The sequence below is a fragment of the Atractosteus spatula genome, chromosome 23, assembly GCF_055471065.1.
Source record: "Atractosteus spatula isolate fAtrSpa1 chromosome 23, fAtrSpa1.hap1, whole genome shotgun sequence".
In the NCBI taxonomy this organism is placed as follows: domain Eukaryota; kingdom Metazoa; phylum Chordata; class Actinopteri; order Semionotiformes; family Lepisosteidae; genus Atractosteus; species Atractosteus spatula.
This window is the reverse complement of record NC_142728.1, coordinates 15534105-15553467: the sequence shown is the minus strand read 5'-3', so window position 1 is coordinate 15553467 and position 19363 is coordinate 15534105. Positions and strand designations below refer to the sequence as shown.

The 19363-nt window shown below is 53.9% G+C and overlaps 4 protein-coding genes across 8 annotated transcripts; 2 read left to right on the top strand and 2 right to left on the bottom strand.

The window, feature by feature from the left end:
* The first annotated feature begins 31 nt into the window (after nt 1-31).
* clic3 (CLIC family member 3) lies at nt 32-6486 on the top strand. Of its 2 annotated transcripts, XM_088940471.1 has the most exons (7): nt 32-128; nt 614-1597; nt 3427-3536; nt 3802-3927; nt 4050-4156; nt 4565-4740; nt 4965-6486. In XM_088940471.1, the coding sequence occupies exons 2-7, from the start codon at nt 1562-1564 to the stop codon at nt 5127-5129; spliced, it is 720 nt and encodes a 239-aa protein (XP_088796597.1). In that variant the 5' UTR covers nt 32-128; nt 614-1561; the 3' UTR covers nt 5130-6486. The 2 variants fall into 2 exon arrangements, with proteins under 2 accessions (XP_088796597.1, XP_088796598.1); XM_088940472.1 differs by lacking the exon at nt 32-128 and having other exon boundaries at nt 463-1597.
* paxx (PAXX non-homologous end joining factor) lies at nt 6349-10249 on the bottom strand. Its single transcript, XM_088940473.1, has 7 exons — nt 10091-10249; nt 9115-9175; nt 8447-8496; nt 8064-8251; nt 7791-7835; nt 7339-7435; nt 6349-6863 (listed from the first exon to the last, which is right to left on the bottom strand). The coding sequence occupies exons 1-7, from the start codon at nt 10207-10209 to the stop codon at nt 6815-6817; spliced, it is 609 nt and encodes a 202-aa protein (XP_088796599.1). The 5' UTR covers nt 10210-10249; the 3' UTR covers nt 6349-6814.
* Nucleotides 10250-10842: 593 nt separating this feature from the next.
* Nucleotides 10843-16944, top strand: dph7 (diphthamide biosynthesis 7). 2 transcript variants are annotated; one of them, XM_088940464.1, is made up of 10 exons: nt 10843-10945; nt 11819-11993; nt 13005-13138; nt 13540-13627; nt 13782-13876; nt 14200-14357; nt 14521-14590; nt 14763-14828; nt 14957-15129; nt 15463-16944. In XM_088940464.1, the coding sequence occupies exons 2-10, from the start codon at nt 11853-11855 to the stop codon at nt 15990-15992; spliced, it is 1455 nt and encodes a 484-aa protein (XP_088796590.1). In that variant the 5' UTR covers nt 10843-10945; nt 11819-11852; the 3' UTR covers nt 15993-16944. The 2 variants fall into 2 exon arrangements, with proteins under 2 accessions (XP_088796590.1, XP_088796591.1); XM_088940465.1 differs by having other exon boundaries at nt 10869-10949.
* A 3-nt stretch (nt 16945-16947) lies between these two features.
* mrpl41 (mitochondrial ribosomal protein L41) lies at nt 16948-19329 on the bottom strand. 3 transcript variants are annotated; one of them, XM_088940466.1, is made up of 2 exons: nt 19249-19329; nt 16948-17931 (listed from the first exon to the last, which is right to left on the bottom strand). In XM_088940466.1, exon 2 carries the CDS (start codon nt 17858-17860, stop codon nt 17453-17455), a length of 408 nt encoding a protein of 135 aa, XP_088796592.1. In that variant the 5' UTR covers nt 17861-17931; nt 19249-19329; the 3' UTR covers nt 16948-17452. The 3 variants fall into 3 exon arrangements, with proteins under 3 accessions (XP_088796592.1, XP_088796595.1, XP_088796594.1); XM_088940469.1 differs by having other exon boundaries at nt 19258-19297; XM_088940468.1 differs by having other exon boundaries at nt 19263-19296.
* Between the last annotated feature and the right edge of the window lie 34 nt (nt 19330-19363).

The following is a 19363-nucleotide window of genomic DNA, read 5'->3' as shown; positions in this document are numbered from 1 at the left end:
TGGCAACAGTGTTTGAAGTATAAACAACGGCTAGGTATCTTCTCCGTGCTGGGTGTCATCTGTAATGGAGGTGTCTGGGGAATGACATCATTTATAGGAAGGAGTTGGAGTCGGGTGGGAACTTATTGGTAACAATTACTGTTTATGTGTGTGGTTCTGTCTGTCCCTGAAGGTGTGTGGGTGCGTTTGTGTGGTTCGGTCTGGTCCTGAAGGTGTGTGGGCGTGCGTGGTACCGTCCGTGCCAGAAGGTGTGTTTGTGTGGTTCCGTCCGCTCCTGAAGGTGTGCGTTTGTGTGGTTCAGTCCGCTCCTGAAGGTGTGTGGGCGTGTGGTTCAGTCCGCTCCTGAAGGTGTGTGGGCGTGTGTGGTTCAGTCCGCTCCTGAAGGTGTGTGGGCGTGTGTGGTTCAGTCCGCTCCTGAAGGTGTGTGGGCGTGTGTGGTTCAGTCCGCTCCTGAAGGTGTGTGGGCATGTGTTGTTCTGTCTGCAATTAATGTTATAGTGCCAGTCATGGTACATCATCTCAAAGTAGTGTATAATGAATAAAAGGAGAGATGTGAGCTTAAAAATTGTGGTAAATAATACTGATCTTGTTAGATGTTCTCTCACCCCTTCAGGGTTCGGAGTCCCTGTTTGAGAACGTGCAGCAGGCTGTGAGCTGTCAGTCCAGCCGATTTTGGGAGCGAGTAGCTCATTGATGCAAGGATCTCATCCAGCTGTTTCTTGAAAGGGCTTTGACAACGTGGCTGGCCAGCTTGTTCCCAGCTCCTACAACCCTTTGTGGAAAGAGGTGCCTCCAGATCTGTTTTAAATGCACTTCCTTGTAGTTTCAACTTGATGGCCTCTGGCTTGTGCTTCGCTGTAGATCCTGTATTAGTCCCACTGAGAAGACCTCGATCATAAACGCCAACGCAAGTGTCCGTGGGTGCGTGTTACAGTCTGCTCCATTTTGTGCTTGGTGTTTTGACACGGCTGTGTCTCGGGGCATCTGCAGGGGTGAAGGCTGTGTTTTGTCGGGTGTCATTCGCAGTGTTCGTACAAATCGGATTCCCATCTTTATTCCCAGACATCACCCTCGTCTGGTCTTTTCTAATTAGCCAGAAATATGCTGCAGCGTGCATCTACTTCATTGGAAAAGGAGAAAACAGAACAGAGCAGGTAGAGCTGCATCTTCAGGAGGCGTCTACAGTGAAACAGATTTATAAACGAGGGCACACCCTCCTCGGCCCACAATCCTCCTCTTCTCTTGCTCATGGACTGTCGCACAGGAATGCCAGGAATCAAGATAGCAGCCCGCGCAAGAGATGGGGATCAGCAGCTCGCAGAGCCGAACAGGTCGGACAGGTGCAGCGAGCTGGGTGTGAGCGGCCAGGTGTGGCGAGCAGGGGAGAGACGCACAGAGATTCTCTCCCGTCCTGCTGAGAGAGAGCGACCGAGGGCCTGACCGCGGGAGAGCACACAGCCGAACTGCCACGAGACAGGGACGGGAACTACAGCCGGCCACTCGCTGCTACAGCTTCGTGCTGCCGAGAGACGGAGCCGCGCTCGCCCTCCTGTCAGAGACCATGGCTGAAGCCGCGAAGATCGAGCTTTTCATCAAGGTAAGGGACCCTGCTGGGTTCCCGGAGATGGGAGCCCGTTTCTTTTTTAAACCGAGAAGGAGAGAAACGGGCCAGAATGCAAGTCCTTATGAATTTCTCAGCTTCTAGGGTGTTTGCTTATCCTCCTAATGTGGAATAATCTGAAAATGTGATCTCGTTTGCCAGATGATGGTGCAGTTAGATGACTGATAAAAATGAGGAAGCCCAATAGCCCCATTACAGATCCACTAATAACGCCATTCCAGCGAAGAGCATTCGCTCTTTATTGGTACTGTTCGAGCCATGAATCCATTCTGCTTCCAAAGACGCGCATTGTCTTCAATGTACTACTTTTGGAAGTCTAAAAAAATAATTTATAAGGAGCCTATTGGAAAACCTAAATCTGCAGCGATCGCGTTGTGGCTGCCGCTGGTTCGCAGGTTGGTTGATCGTGGCCTGGCTGCCCTGTGTGATAGTGGTTTTCCGCGCGAATTGTCCCCCTCGAAGCCTGTTGCCATGTAGGCGATTGTTAGTTCTGGTTATTGTCTCCCTACCTTTGCATGTAACAGAGTAGTGATGTATAATTACTTGATTGGGTCCGTCTACGGACGGGGCGCTACATTCGCAGCTCTGCAGTCAAACAGCACCTCCGGCGATTGCCAGGAGGGCATTGTTGATGAATAACGTCTCTCATTTCTGAACCATCCAAAGGTCTTGTAGCCTCACCTGCTGCAGCCTTGTGGCAGCGTGACCTGTTCTTCCCACCAGGAAGTCGCACGCAGATTAACATCTTGTTTTAAAAAGAGCCCAGGCTCTCTGAAACAGTCTGTGGCAACGCCTGTTCCTCTGAAACGCTTCCCAGGATCACCCTTGGCCCTGTTTCAGCTCGTCTGCGGCAGGGTTTCGGGCAATAGATTAAGGCTGGAGACAAACGGGCGACATGACTGCTTATGATTAGAAGCGGCTGGAGTTCGAGAAGGTTGGCGAGACCGTGAGTTTTGAGATTCCTGATGTACAAATACAGGATGGCACTTGTTTAAAAAAAGTCTCCATAGTGTTTTATAAATAAAGAGCTGGTTTTTCAGTAAGTCACTATTTCGTTAAAAGAGTGGGACGCGTTCAGGATCCTCAAAGGCACTGACTTTGGTAACCAAGCAGATTTCTGCAGAACCTGCAGGGAAATGGGCCTGTGAGGACCCAAGTGGAAACTACAGGGAAGTTCATTTGACACTGAGAACAGGAGGCAGGTCTTTACACAAAGAGTGGTGGGGGTCTGGAACAAGCCGCCCAGTCGTGTTGTGGAAGTTGATACAGCTGGGTGAGATCAATCAGCTCAATTCACTCCTAAATACCAAGCATGCCAGGTGGGCAGACAGGAGTTAATTGATCCCTCCTTTAATTTGTGACATGTTTCAATTCTTTCTTAAACTGAGGCAAGAAGTGTCTGAGCTTTCCTCACTTAGACAGGCAGAGGGGCAGCTCTCAACAGCCCTGAGAGCACAGCAGAGAAGCCAGGCTAAAGAAGGATGAGAAAGATATAACCCAAACAACACTACTGCACCCACCGAGACACGGACCCAGCACAAACCGCAAGGCTGTTGGGCCCTAAAGGTATAGAAACTGGACACAGGCAGGCCTGGCTGCCCAGAGAGGACAGGCTGTGCTCCCACTGGGGAGAAATAGAGACAGAGGTGCACTTCTGTCTTCATCCTGTGAATGTCTACTGACTGTTATTGCTTTGGCAGCACTACAATTCATCAGTCATGTGAATAAAGACCTTTGAATCAGCGAGACAGAAGGAAACGCATACGAACCCCTCCTTGCTGCATCTCTCTCCCTCCTCTCTCCAGGCTAGTGACGACGGGGGGAGTGTGGGAAACTGTCCGTTCTGTCAGCGGCTCTTCATGATCCTCTGGCTGAAAGGAATCAACTTCACACTGACCACTGTGGACATGAAGAGGTAAGAGAGGGCTGGGACAGCTGCTGCTGCTGCTCTTAAAACATCTGTATGGCTGCGGGGGCAGATACTGCTGCCATTGGGGTATCTGGAAAAGCTCCAGACGGGTTTCTGCAGCAAATACACAACTGCTGTGGACACCCTATTGCTGCTGGGGCACCTTCACTGATGCCTGGGCAGCTGCAGAGCTGCCAGGGTGTTTGTTTTGTTGGTGTGGAGGGGTAGGAGCACTGCTGGGTTAATAAGTTCTGCCTCCCCCCCCTCTCAGAGCCCCAGAGGTGCTGAAAGACCTGGCTCCCGGCTCCCAGCCCCCCTTCCTGCTGTATAACGATGAGGTCCGCACCGACACCAACAAGATCGAGGAGTTCCTGGAGGAGATGCTTGCCCCTCCACTGTGAGTTTCCACACACTGGCTCGCCAGACCCTCACACCCCTCCTCTCTCCCTCACTCACTCGTGTGTGTTTTTGGGTCACCTGAAACCCTTTAATTTAGAGCCTCTGGTGTCCCTTTCCCAGCTACCCCAAGCTGTGCTGCCGCTACAAGGAGTCCAACATGGCTGGAGATGACATCTTCCACAAGTTCTCGGCCTACGTTAAAAACCCCAACCCTGGACTGAACGACCGTGAGTTAGCAGATGGGCGGATGGAGAGACTGAAGGGCACCAAGCAGATATAGTCTCCTCATTTCAAGAGATTCAGGGCATTTAGATTTTATTTTTGGGGGGGTCTTTTTCACTGTATATCATCTTCACCAGCCAGTGGACAAAACTCAGTCTTGGTGCAGCAGAGTTTTCCCTGTAGGTCACAGCCGCTCCTCCAGTGCCTGCTGTTGCCCTTGTGTCAGTGATGTTGTGTTAAGTTGTATAGTGCTGTCAGGGACTGCCGTTGCTGAGTTGTGTAAAGCTGAGTCAGCGCTGTTGCGTCAGTGGCTGCTGTTGTTGCGGCAGTAGTGTTGTTGAATTGTGTCATTTTGTGTCGGCGACTCCTGTTGCTGAGTTGTATAACGTTGTCTGTGCTGTTGCTACACGCAGTGCTGGAGAGGAAGTTCCTGAAGAGCCTGATGAAGTTGGATCAGTACCTGCTGACACCCCTCCCCCATGAGCTGGACCAGAACCCAGACATCCAGATCTCCACAAGGTGCTTCCTCGATGGCAACGAGCTCACCCTGGCCGACTGCAACCTGCTGCCCAAGCTCAACATTGTCAAGGTGCGGCCTCCCCTTTAAGACCAGGCTTAGCCAAGTCCCAAACACCTCCCCTTTAAGACCTCTCTGAAACACCTATCACCCCCCCAACACAGCTCATATTCCCCTCCTTACCGAGGCATGAGCGACTGTGCCAGCCGGGACCTCTGTCTCGGGACCTCCTCCGGCTCAGCCGAGCTCTGCCGTCTCCCTCTCCCGCGCGCCTGACCTCCTCCTCTCGCCGGCAGGTGGTGTGCCGGAAGTACCGCAACTTCGAGATCCCGTCGGAGCTGCAGGGCCTGACGCGCTACCTGGAGCACGCCTACCGGCGCGACGAGTTCCGCCACACCTGCCCCAACGACGCCGAGATCCTGCTGGCGTACCACTCCGTCGCCAAGTACCTGAGCCGGTAGAGGCCGGGACTCGGCGCCGCCCAGCGCCGCAGCCAGCCCGTCCACCTGGCCCTGCAGGAAGCGCCTCGTCTCCCGCGGCGTCCCCGCGCGCTCGGGCCGCGGACGGAGTCCCACCGCGACGTGATGGCGCTCGCGGTAGGCCAGGTGCTCTCCGCCCGTGCAGTCGTGACGGGACTCCGGTTCGGGACCGGTACCCCTCCGCCGGTCGCTGTGTCCAGCTGGGGACCGGTACCCCTCCGCTGTGTTCAAGCTTTGGGGATTTGGGTGGTTTAAAATCGTCAGGCAGGCCGGGGGTGTGTGTGTTTGCTACTGCGTCTTTGTTCTCTACACGTTGTTGATTTTGGAAACCACACAATCACACTGCGATTCTTTCTGCTCCGCTGTCTCTTATGACGGGTTGCTGTGGTGTACCGTGGTAAAAGCACCGGACAGTGTATCACGGAACGGGTGGAAGCAGGGAGAGGCCTAGCAAACCACAGCAAAACAAACCTGCCCATTAAAATGGACTGTAAGAGCAGGCTGAAACTGTGTTACAAATGCACAATGACTCCGCAGAGGAAGGTGGATGTTTTGTTTTTTTTAAGCGGCATAGATGTGACTAAACCCAAGGCACTGGCTTCGCCTGACCCAGACCTGTCCCACGGCCTCTCCGCTAGTGTCCAGCGGGCGGGAAAGGGACAGACCACCAGGCAGAGGGCTGGGCTGCACTTCCAGCCTGGAAAATACAGGGTCTCCCTCCCCCCTGCTCCCGCGGAGATGCCCTCAGTTAGGTCAGCCTGGTCACTGCTAATCTGTAAAAACAAATGTCTAAACACCTGGAACAAGATTATGATCCATGCATTATTATACTTGTCATTTTACTGCCGGGATTTTAGACTGCTGGAGAGGAATGATTCACCAGGGTTATTTCCTGGTTGTCGCAGTCGTTTCTCAATGCTGAGCGGTTTGTTAAAGGATTGTATTTGTATTGACTCGAGGATCACCCGCAAGAAAAAAAAACACCCCCAGCCCTTTCTGTCCTCAAGGCCCAAAACTCCCTTCATGAATGAGCGGGCCTGAGCTCGGTTTCCCAGCTGCTACTGCAGAGCACTGCAGCTCTGTGACTGTAGCCTCCAGCCCAGGGAGAAAAGGTGCTGAGATCAGGGATCTTACAGTGTTGCACCTGGCCTGGCAGAGAAGAGCACTGATCAGGGGCTGGAAGGAGGGTGGGAGGCGAGGCTCTGGTTGCAGGCTGTTCATCTTTATTGCAGACGTGTAGACACAATTTATTACATGATTGTAGACCATTGTAACCGTGTCTGTGCTTAGCGATTTCAGTACGCAAGTGCTTATCATGATTAAAAAGTCCAAAAACGCAGTTGCCTTACTTCCTTCGTGGTTTGTGTTCTCACACTTAGGGCAGCAGGTTCAACTTGTTTATCCGTGACCCAGACAACATTTTTAAAAAGCAGGCATGAGGAAAAGCCGCTTGGCCTTCAGAGTTCATCTATTCCTCCTGCTCTCCTGGAGACCTCATCTTTCCTTGGTGCTGGATGTACCCCTAACAACATTGCAGACAGCTGGAATGCAGCTCCACCTGAAAGTGGCTGTCCAGTGCCCAGCCGGACCAAGCTCCGCTAACTGCCTGCTGCCCGCCGTGCCCATCCGCGCAGCAGAAGCAAACCAGTCCCCCCTCCTCCTCCTCCTCAGATGTCCTCCCCATCGTCGAAATCCACACCACTCGCCTCTTTCTTCCTGCACGGGGGGAGACAGAGCTTTCCGTTACTCAGAGGAGGTTGACCAGGTCGTATGAAAGTGTTGTATCGGGGGCGGCCGAGCCCCTTTGGCTAGGGTCAGACAGAAGTGTGTATTTTGGATTTGCAGGATTAGATAAGATACAGGCGATAGTTCAGATATCCTGTATCTAAAGGTTCCCTGATGGGGCTAACGGTGATGTACTGGGACTGTTCACAACACTCCAGCTCCAGGTACTTCAGAAAAAGGACAGGCTTCCACTTGCCCAGTTCCTCCTGATTTGCTTTAAATTAGGTCGTTAAGGGGTCAGCTGGGAGGAAAACTTGGTCACGTATCAAGAACCTGCTGTCTGCCACCATACACAAAGTGAAAGTGCATGACGTATCTGAGTACCTGGAAAAACAACAGGTCCTATATGTGGCTACAGGGGCCATCATTGGTCACCCCCCCCGCATCTGCCCTCACAGCCAATCACCTTTTAGTCCCGGGATTGATGAGCGAATCTCCAGGGAGACGCTTCTTGACAGCGGCCGAAGCCCCGCCCCCGTTGTGCCTTCTCCTCGGCTCAAAGTCTGAGAAAACGAGACGGGAGGGTCACCAGGCTGTTAAAACAGCTGCTGCAGCAGCGTTGTCTCGTGGGAGCTGGGTGTCATAAAACACCACAGGAGGGGAGAGATTCCCCCAGCAGGCAGGCAGAGACAGAGCCTGTGTTTGGGCTGGTCTGCACCGAGAGTGCACGAGCTCAGCACATGTACTTTCTGCAAGATCTGTAGGATATTTAGTTACAACGGGGGTAGAAAAACACATGCAACTTGAGTACATTTGAACATTTAAACAAGTTACAGCACCCTGACCCCCACGGCTGCAGTGATGCAGGGTAGGCACAGGAGGCGCTGTTTGCACAGTTGCAGGGCAGACTTGTCTCACCTGAGGAGCATCTCTGCTGCGTCTTCACTGGGCTGAAGGACTGGGCTTTGGAAGGAGGAGAAAAGAGAACAACAACGTTTAGCATAGCGTGTTCAGCGTTCGTGTGCGTGCGTGCATGCGTGCGCTGGATGTACCCGTGTGTACAGCGCCCCTGTGTGTGTGTGTGTGCGCGCGCACGCGTGTGCTGGATGTGTGTGTGTACAGTGCTCCTGTGCATCTGTGCCGTGTGTACCCGTGTGTTAAAGCGCTCCTGTGTGTGTGTGCTGGATGTACCTGTGCTCTCCACTTCCCTTAGCCTCTCAGCCATGCTGAACAGCAGCCCTCTGATCTCTTCTTGGCCCTCGGGGTCCTGCAGCCTGGTCAGGGACAGAGTCAGGGCCCCGGGCCCCGGGGCGCCCAGCTCCAGAGTAATCCCGCTGTCCCGGACCAGAAGCGAGGCCGAGTGCCCCTCACACACGGACCTGCGGCACAGGAAGGCGAGGGAGAGGAGATGGGGAGGGGAGAGAGGGAGGAGGATAAGGAAAAGAGACGGATGAAGAGAGATCGTTTATGATGATTGTGTGGCCTCCAACAGCTCAGGTCAGTCTAGGACATCGGTCTCCCCGAGGGCACAGAGCTGTCTGCTGCGGTCTGTGGAGAGAGGACAGACTCCGCACCTGATCTTCGAGATGTAGTCAGCTGCCGTCCTCATCTCGAACCTCTGCCTCTGAAACACAGAGCGCGTCGGAGGGTATTAACCCCGGCCCCATCCAGACCACCAAAACACAGCACAACCACGGCCCGATCCGGACCACCACCCTCCACCAGAACTCAGCACAACCCAGCAGCCTGAGCCAGACCACCAGCCCGTTCTAGAGCCCTTCTAGCAAGGGCCCAGCGATAAGTGCCGATATTCCAATCAGTCTTTTCCACTTCGACAACACTGTTAAATCCTCTGTTCTAGTCTGGTGTGACAACGCTGTCCGCACACACAACACTGCCCTCGCTGTTGCTCACTCCTGCCCTGCAATCAAGAGCAAGAGGGCGAGGTCCTGTTTAAACCACGGTGTCACGCTGGTCTCGAGCAGCAGCTATAGCCAGGGACAAAATGAGCCAGAGGGGACAATCGTTTTCCTCTCATTTCATAACTCTCACACGCATGTGCAGCACTAGAACTGGCACTGGGTCAGCTCTGTCCTGTGCTTGGCTTTCTGTCAGAACTTTAACACCTGTTTCAACTTGACTGGGCCTCACAGAACTGCGGCTCTGATTTATGTCCGTCACTGTCACCACTGCGCCCTGCTAAAACAGTTGTAGTAAACGCTGTAGTAATCGGGGTCCTTACGTGCTGGGCCAGCATCTCGGGGGTAAGCTCTGTGCTCCAGACTTCTGAGCCATTGGTCAGTCTGTGAAGCAAAGAAACCGCAGACACACAGGGGTGAGAGAGGGTGGAGAGAGACAGAAATCCTCACTAGACTTTATTCACATGGGCTAGAGGCCCCTAAACACACCATGTAGCTGATTTACTGGTTTAAGATTTGTCCCCAAGAAGAACCGCGAGATAACGCCATGAAATATGAAATAGGGTGGGTGAAGGATACAGGTCGTCTTTGACTGGACCCAGTGAACGTCATTCAAGCTTATTTTATCGCCAAGCTACAGACAACACGGGCAGCACAAACGGTACCGAATAGTGCCCTTGCGTGCAGCCCTCCAAGCCACTAGGTGGCGCGCTTGCGTATAAAGTAAGACGCAAGACAGGCTCTCCTCCTCCAATCTCGTCAGCAGGTCAAGTTTTAAAAACAGCGGAACTGTTTCTTCTGCTAAAGCGGCTGACAATACTGGTGGAAACCGCGCTGTTTGTTGCTGGTGTGAACGGTAGCTCCCCTTCCTTGAAAACGTGTGCCTCATGACCTACATACACATGTGGGGAAAACATTAAGGCCGAGCTTTAAACGAGTTATGAATGGAGTCGTCAGATCTCCAGCGTACACGTACAGCGGGTTAACCGACGCTCCTTGTCTCAGTTTAAACGTTATTGTCTGTTGGCTGTGCATTCGCTGTCGTCTCCCAGTCCTCTGAATTAATCGCTTTAACGCCGGTGTCAGGTGCACCAGGTCTCCACAGGGAGACGGCCAGCGTCTTATCTTGTGTCAGCACAATTCACAGTACAGTCGCCGGAGCCGTTTGAATCGTTTGTACCGAAGTTGTTACACAGTACTCCATTATCACCTGCTCCTCTGAGCGACTCTCTGCCCATCCCGGTATCGCGCAACAGAGAGGGAGGCGGACCAACCCAGGCAGTATTGGCCCCGACTCACCCAATATTAGACTCGCCTCGCCTCCTGCTACTGTAGCAGAGGTATTTCGTGCCATCGCTGCCAGGCACGACCGTGCAGTGGACCGAGCTCGGCTGCTGTGCGCCGCGGTGGTCTGCCATCTGTAAGAGCGATGACAACAATGGCCATCACTGCGTCATAGCGCCCGCCCGCGACGTTCTTATCGCCCTGGGTGACGTCACGGACACCGAAATCCAATCGCAGAGCCAAGGGGAGACGCGAGTCCCCCCCACCCCCAACTCCATGACCGGGAAATTCAAGACTGGAGAGGTAAGTGCCTCCTCTCGTCTGTATGAAATGAACGCCACGTTGTCTCTGCTCCTGGGCTGACAGTGGCTCTGGGGATTGTGTATACTTGAATCGGGTCCCCTCGCCGTGTTTGTTCGTATCTGTTGCTGATGGAGCACTAAAGGAAAATATTGCGTGTAGAACACTTGATGTGCTTTATGTGAGACTGATTTAATAGATGACATACACACTGCTTTTAAATATCGACGTGCTTTTGTCCAGTTTACTGTATAGAACATAAACCGACAGTGTGCACGTTTCAGAGCTCAATTCCTCCTTGGAGTTTTCCCCTCTTTATTTCTCCTGGGGAAAGGTAGTCGATATAAAGCATATAGCTACCGTTAAGAAGTGGAGACGTCCGGAACAAGACAGGGGAACTATAAAAATATGCGCTCCGTTCTCCAAATGGCCGGTTCTCCTGTCCATCAACACCCAGCGCTCGGGCCAGGGGGCGGGGCCGCAGCCGTGACCCGGAAGCGCTGGCGCGGCTGCGTGTGTTGAGAGGGGAAGCGTGAAGCTTAGGTTCTCCGCGCGCGAGCGAGCGAGCGAGTGAGTACCGGTACCGTGCACCGACAGGGGGGGGGACAGACTGGGGGCGCGGTGCCTGTGGTCTGCTCTGACGCTTGTGCCGACAGACTGTACAGGGGTTCAGGGAAGTCGCCTCCAGCTAGTTCCAGCTCCAGGAGCTCACTGTGCAGACAGTGCACTTCACTGTGCGGGATGTGACTGGTTGTCTTGTTGCTGAAAGGTGCAGGTCTCCCAGTTTAAAGAGCTTTTCGATCTTACAGAACCTATAGAATAATACTGGAGAACCAAAGACGTTCGTTGAGAGTAGGTGTTCCCAGTGTTGAGAAAGCTGTCAAAGCAGCTTACGAAGCTCTTCTCTGCGTTATGTGAGAATCGTATGTATATGCGCTTTTCCACGTAGAAAAGAATAATAACTCCGAGTACCTCGCAGTGATGTGAGCGGTCATGGCGCAGAGCCGCACTAACAGTCGATCAGCCTGTGTCCTGATCCCCTGCTGGCGCACGTGCAAACTTTCTCTGGAGCTGGATTGCGTCACTTCCTGCAGCGGAGGCTCTGTCGCGGGAGAGCTGGTGGCCCGTCCACGAGTTGTTTTCATATGTGGCTTATTGCAAGCACTTCACTAACAATACAGAGTGTTTGTGAGCTGTGTTGACACTTATTTGTGACCCCCCCAGGTCCTGGCTTGCTGTGTGTATGTATCCCTGTCTGTAAGAGAAGGGGTGTTAACTCCAGTGACCTGGCTAAATTCCTCACTGCCCTGAAGTTCCCCCTTCTTTTGACTGCAGTATGGCTGCTCTGCTCTGTGAATGCAAAAGGCTGTGAGTTATTATATTGGGTATGGCACTGATTGTGTTGGTTGCTGATTTCTGGCTGCTGTCCCCTCTGTGTCCCAGGCCCTGTGCAGTATGTGCGTACTGACCGCCCGCCATGGCAGCGCGGTCTCGAACCCGGAGCCTGCAGGTGGTGGACACAGAGCTGAGCGCCGACGCGGTGGAGTGGTGCCCGGTGCCAGGCTGGCACGGCTTGCTGGCCTGCGGGACCTACCAGCTGCTGAGATCCGTAGAGAAGGTGAGGTCTCTCTCCTGGGGCTGACACACAACCAGGTCTTGTCTTCTGCAGACGCCCCCTCCCTCCCCACCTCGGTCTCTGGGCCTTCCTGTTCTCTTTTCAGCTCGTTTTGTAACTCTCCAGTTCGTAATCAGAGCTCTGTTGACCTAATCGTGGAATATCAGTTCTACCAAATTCGAAACGGATAACAGAACATCAACAATAATAATCCTTCTTATTATTATCATCATCTTGTAACTCTGGCAGCTGTGGGAATGCTGGGCTTGGATTTAATATTTTATGGATGAATGTTTGTCTAAACCTGGTGTATTTCTCACAGTGCAGCTCTGTCTCTGCCTCTCCCTGCTGGTGGCGGGACACAGTCTGTCCTCTCTGACTTTGACAGGCTCTTCCTGTCTCTCTCACCCTCCCTCTGCAAACCTTTTCCATGCTAGTCAGCAGCCATATCACCTGGCAGCTCACAACTAACTACCCACTGGAGCTCTGCAGGCAGGAGCCTGGTCAGGACCGGGATGGGAGACTCCTGGAAAAGCCAAGGTTGCTGCTGGAAGCGGTGTTAGTGGGGCCAGCAGGGGGCGCTCTCCCTGCGGTCTGTGTGGGTCCTAATGCCCCTGTATAGTGACGGGGACACTATACTGTAAAAAGGCGCCGTCCTTCGGATGAGACATAAAACTGAGGGTCTGTCTCTCTGTGGTCATTAAAAATCCCAGGGAGTTTCTTGAAAAGAGTAGGGGTGTTACCCCTGCGTCCTGGCCAAATTCCCCCCCCTGGCCTTTACCAGTCATGGCCTCCTAATAATCCCCATCTCTGAACTGGCTCCATCACTCTGTTCCTCCCCACTGAGAGCTGGTGTGTGGGGAGCAGACTGGTGCATCATCCAGGTGGGGCTGCACACTGGTGGTGGCGGTGGGATTCCTCATGACCTGTAAAGCACTTTGTTCAGAAAAGCGCTATAGAAGTGTAAGTAATCAGTATTATTATCCTCCTCTTCCTCTCCGTCCCCCTCTCCAGACTGGTGCAGAGACTGATCCCCCTGTCCGCGTTGGGCGGCTGTACCTGTACCAGTTCAGTCAGGAGGGGGCACTGTCTCCCCCACTACAAGAGCTGCAGCGCATAGACACCCCTGGCATCTTGGACATCAAGTGGTGAGAGCACCCTGCCGAGTACCCCGATACACGATCTTCACGGTGTAGTGCACCACGTCCCCTGATAAACTTGCTGCACTCTCTGATCTCCAGACACTCATTCCCAGATCACTCAGCCATAGCGCAGAAGTGTTTCAGACTTGTCAGGAGCCCTTTCAAAACTTAGAACAGTAGGCACTCCTTTACACAAAGAGTTGTGGGAGTCTGGAACAAGCTGTGCAGTGATATTGTTGGAGCCAATGCCCTCATTTCCTTCAAGACGCCACAATAACCATTCTTATGTCCTTTCCCTGATATGCAAGTGATGATACAGCCACACACAGACGCTAAGAAAGATCAGTAAGATAAAACACAGGCCGTCTGTGCCGAGCCCCTGCTCCTCTCTCTTCGCTCTCCCTCAGGTGCCATGTGCCCGTGTCAGATCGGCCCTTGCTGGGCTCGGCCAGTTCTAGCGGAGAGTTGCAGCTGTACAGGCTGGGAGGCACACAGGTGAGAGGGACCGACGCACAGATAGAGAGCTATTGCCACTGACAGACACTGGAATGTGCCTGGGAGAAAGGACAGATTGACAGAAATGCCTCTTCCAGTTTGGTGTGCTGTTGGTTGGCTCAGATCCACCCTCGTTCTGCTTTCTCTCCAGTAGGAAGCCAGCTGTGCCCTGGAGGCGGTCTCTAGCCTGGAGTTAGGCCCTGATAGGCTGGCACTGTCCCTGGACTGGTCCAGTGGGCGGGGGGACAGGTACAGAAACTGATTTTTGTGTCTTACTGTTTCAATTCAATTTAAGGTTGTTTTACAGGTTTAAAAGAAATTAGATGTATTGCCAAAGTCTTTACGTAATATATTAAAAACATACATACTACTTTAACTAAAGGAATAAGAAGGAATCTAGAATTTTGTCCCTGTTCCTCTTGCTCATTAGCAATGCAGAGTAAAGGAATTATATCTCCAGTAACAGTACTCCAGTAAAGTAAATCTCCAGTGTACAGTGACTCATTTGCATTAGCAAAGCCTCAGTGCACCTCTGTGTATATGTCGTTAGTAATGTGCAGTCTCTCCTGCAGCGCGGGGCTGAGGGCGGTGTGCAGTGACTCTCAGGGCTGTGTCAGTGTGGTGTCTGTGGACGGCGCAGCGCCGACTGTCCTCTCCCAATGGACGGCCCACAGTTTTGAGGCCTGGATATCTGCCTTCAGCTACTGGGACACGCAGCTCCTGTATTCAGGTGAGCCTTCCCGTTCTCTGCTCCCACTCAGGCTGGGCTCTGCAGTACCCTTCTGTGGTGCTCCTTTACCAATTACTTGCAAAGGTTAAAGAGGTCAAACCATGTTGAAAGCTCTTCTGCACCTTTCCCTCACTCAAACCCTCCTTGCCCTGTCTGTGTGCAGGTGGAGATGACTGCAGACTGAAGGGCTGGGACCTGAGGGTGGGAACCTGCCCTGTGTTCACCAGCAAAAGGTGGGAGAAAGGAGAAGGGGGGGGGGGGGGGTTGGAGATTAGAAAGAGGAGAGGGAGAGGAAGGAGAATTTGGGGAACAGTGGAAAAGGAGGTAGCAGTAAGAAGTTAACTCAGCCTTGTTGGGACGAAACAGCTTACACTGGCCTGCCTCACTGCCGCCCTCTGTCTCCAGGCACTCCATGGGCGTGTGCAGTATCCACAGCAACCCGCACCGCGAGCACATCCTGGCTACAGGCAGGTGAGCAGGTACACCTGAGCGAGCTGAGACAGCCCCCCCCCCCCCCCAGTCTCAACCAGCTGCTAACTCTGACCTCTTCTGCCTCTGCCCGTCCCTCTCTCCTCCCCCCCCACCCCCCTTCCCTGCAGCTACGATGAACACGTGCTGCTGTGGGACGACCGATCCCTGCGGGAGCCTCTCGCCGACAGCGTGCTGGGGGGGGGAGTGTGGAGGCTGAAGTGGCACCCCACTCAGCAGCGCCTCCTGCTGGCTGCCTGCATGCACAACGACTTCCATATCCTGGACTGCTACCCTGTGCTGGGTGAGGATGGCCAGCCCGCACACATACACGTACAACCCCCTCGCTTCTCTGTATCTCTCCTCCTGCTTGTTTCTGTTTTCCCTGCATCCTAATCTTCACTGCATCCATCTCTCTTTTCTCTCCTGTCCTTCTGTCTGTCTTTGCTGTGTCTTCTGTCTCCATCATTTTCTTTTATCCCGCAGTCACATATCTCCTCTCTCACACGGCGGATCACTTCTTCACAGAGGCCCGTCTCTTATCCTCACACTCGGCTTTTCGTTCACAGATCCCTTGTTCTCGCTGCCTGACGCCACTCCCTTTTCTCTCCCTCCCCTCTTCCTTCTCCCCTCCCAGACGGGAGCTCCGGACACTGTCCTGTCCTGGCCTCCTACATCCTGCACAACTCCCTGGCCTACGGAGCGGACTGGTCCCGCCTGAGCCTGGGGGAGCCCCTGCCCCTGCCCCAGACGCCCCCCCCAGAAGAAAGAGATGAGGAGGAGGAGGAGGAGGAGGAGGAAGAGGCAGCCCAGGTGGGGCACGTGCGCATCCAGTACGAGTCGCCGACTGGCAGCTTCGACACCTCCCTCGAGGACGAGGTGGGGCGCTACATCCCCGACGCCCAGCCCCCCCGGGCGCCGGCCCCCCCCGCCCTTCCTCCTCCACGCCCCTCTGACGCCGACGCCGACGCCGACGCCGATACCCCCCTCTCAAGCCTGCTGGCCAGCTGCTCCTTCTACGACCACGTGCTTCACGTGTGGCGCTGGGACTGGCGCCGGGACGCCGGGAGGGAGGAGTCTGCCCGCGCGCCACGCAGCACCCCCCCCTCCTCGCCCGGCGCGGCCTCCGCCGAAACTGGGCCGGAGCGGGGCGGCGACCGGTCCTAGCAAACATACAACAGGTCGGTGCCAGCCTGCCTGGGGGCTACCGTCCAGTCAGGGGCCACTGGTCCACCTCTGCCCTCTCTGCTACATCGTGGCTGGGGCACCTACCATGACCGCCCTGGGCTCTTTCGATCCAAAGGCTTCCTGTTAGACTCCGGCCGTTCAGATTCCCCAACCAGCCCCCGCGCGCTTGTACTGCAACGAGACTAGCGCTACGAACGGAGGGACAGCAGCCGCGACACGCCGGCGGCTGCGATGGTGCGTTCGGGGAAAACCAGAGCGTTTACACCTGAAGGGGCGCCAGGCCCTCCCCCCTTCTCTTTTTTTCCCCCGGATGTAACGGGGGAACGGGGATGGGCAACTCCCCGATCCTGGCGGGCTGGAACCCTGCAGGTTTTACAGGACCTTCCATCAGCTCGCAGCCACCGAAAAAACGAGCAATTCCAAAGACTTGGAGAATCGGCTCAGTTCAATCAGATCCGAGGCGAAAGGAGAGCCTGCCCTGCTCCCGATTTCCCAGTGCTGACGAGCCCTTGAGCTGCCAGTCGGCTCCCCCTAATGATGAATTAAAGTAACGAGGGGCTTGCTGCAGCAGAGCAGACTAGAGGGCTCACAGTGCGAGAATTGCAGCTTTAAAACCTGCGGGATTGTGGGTGGCTCTGGCTGTACCTGCTGTAGTTTGGGGGTACGGGGTGGGAGTGGGGATAGGAGTTGCTTTACAAATGATAAGACACCAGCATTGCTGAGCGCTGAGGACTGGAGTTCAGTATTCTGTTTCCAGCAGTGGAGAGCTCATCCACCTCCATCATTAACTGCTCTTTTTCCTTCATTTTTCTAAAGTCTAAACTGCATGGCAAGGCCGTTACTTGTTCATACCCTGGAGTGCTACCAAACCTGTACAGGGAATGCAGTAACAGTGCAGCAACGGCATTAATAAAGACATCCTATTGGTACGTTATTGGTTTTCGGCCTTTTTTATTAATTTCATAGAGGGTTCAAGTGTAGCGAGGGTAAGGCAAATTAAGACAGCTCTTGTATTAGCCCACCCCCCCCCCCATTTCCTACTACCACCCCAAAAAAACCGCATTGGTGCAACCAACGAGACATTTGTGTTCAATACAGAAACCCTTTCAATTTCCCAGTGCTGTGCAGCCACTGTTAATCAGCAGAGTCCACTTTTAACTCGCACCACAGCCCCACTCGGGGAGCCTCAGAATATCTGGGACAGCAGTCTTGTGCACATTTCAGGGTGACAGATGGAACAGGACCCCGTGGACATACCAGATCTGTTTCCCTCCGGAGAGGGAGAGGGCTATGTCCTGGGAATGTAGTTTTTGGGGTGAAGTGTAAAGTCAAGTCTGGCAGTCATTGGGGTTCACGGTCCTTTCAGGGGTTTCCAAAGACGGCTTAGTTAATGGGGTACAGTTCTCACAGAGATCGAGTGTGGAATTCGAGAGATCCCTCTAGCGGACGTAGTTTTTGGGGTACAGCTTGAAGAGCTTGCCTTCCTGCGAGGGCTCAAACCCATACTTCTCCAGGCCTTGGGGGTCAAAGGTGCCGTCGCGCAGGTCCTTCTCAATCTGGGGCGCCACGGCCTCTCTGAAGAGGGACTGGGGAGTGAGGGGGGCCTCCGTGCCCGGGGGGGTGCGGTACGACACGTAGGGCTTGAGGCGGCACCCCTCGAGCGGCGGCACCACGAACTCCGGCACCATCTCCCGCACGGAGACGAACTTCCCGCTGCAGGTCAGCGCGCCCGTGCGCCGCGCGCCCCGGCCCTTGTAGAAGGTGCGGGGCCCCCGCTTGCTGGTGAACTCCGCCATGCGGTCGGCGCCCCGCGCCAGGCCCCGCGCCAGAGCCGACAGCAGGCCCATCTGCCCGTGCCCGGCGGCGACACCACTCCTGGCCAACGCGAGTCGGGGGAACAGGTGGCTATCGCCGGCGTCTGCGGAAAGAGACAATTCCGGGCAAGTGTTCAGGAAAGTTCCGTACAACAGGGGTCCAGCACTCAGGTGAAAGTGAAAACTGATGGATAGTGGTAGATGCCACACTGGGGCGACTGAGAGAGGGGGTTCAAGAGAGGCAGCTTTACTCCCCCTGCAGAGCAGGAGATTTGAGTCCACCATCATACCAGCATTTCTCAAAGTTCAACAGCAAACCTCTCTGCGTCACTTAACTGCACCGTTCATTTGACAGCCATTACCGTTCGTCGTATCCAACTCGGTTTTATTGGTATAGCGCTTTTTACCACGGACATGGTGACAAAGCATTTTAACACACACTGCCTAAGGGTCAACACTCATTTCTCGTCAGAAACCAAGAGAGGCAGGGTACGATCCCGTTGCACTGCAGCTGGATCCATTCGGAATTTTTACCAGTCAAGCTACTCTGTTGGGAAGTGCTTTCAAACCTCAGGACACGTGCTACACAAAGGGTGGTGGGAGTGGGGAACAAGCTGCCCAACCATGTTGTTGAAGCCGATATTCTGACTTCTTTAAAAAAAAAACTGCCAGAAAAGATAGGTAAGATCACTTTATTAGCCCTATACAATTTCTTGCATTAGGAATGTGTCTTTTCGCAGACCCCAGCTTGCTCTCCATGAGACACACAGACAGGGAGAGAAGCTGGGGGTCAGAGCGCAGGGTCAGCCATTTATACAGCACCCCTGGAGCAGCTGGGGTGAAGGGCCTTGCTCAGGGGCCCAACGGAGTAGGATTCCTCTGCCGGCTGTGGGATTTGAACCGGCAACCTTCCAGCCACAGGCGCAGATCCAGGCATTAACTACTAACTACCAAACGTCCTCCTTTCGTCTGTGACCCGTGTTAAGTTTCTGCACACAGACAGGTCACACACAACAGGCTCAGCCGGTTTTCCACGCGTGGTCCTACAATGTCACACCAAGTTAATGAACAGGTTTCAACTGTCCCAATGCGCGGCTCAAGGACACCTGCAGCAGCTAAAAACAGAAACAGATCCAACTACTGGGCTAAGGGAGTCCTGCCCTGTTTATCCTCAATCCCCAGTTATCATTCAATCTCACATTTTCCATTCTATCTGCGAGATAAACCTGTTATTCAACACTATACTAAAATATCGAGGCACACACAAGTCACTGCCACATGGGACTTCTTAAAACAGACTGTCGAGTCTAAAAACAATGCACACGGCGAGCACGCTTCGAGGCCTCCCTGGGTGATAAAAAGTAATGAAGGAATCGAGCTAATCTTAATATAAGAACTAATCTTAATATAAAATTACAAACCTCACCAACCTCACCTTCAGCTTTCTCTCCCAGTCTCCACACCGGAAGTGACTCGGTCTTGCAGTAAGGGCCCCTCTGATTGGTGGAGACCGGCCCGCAACGCCCAATCAGAGCG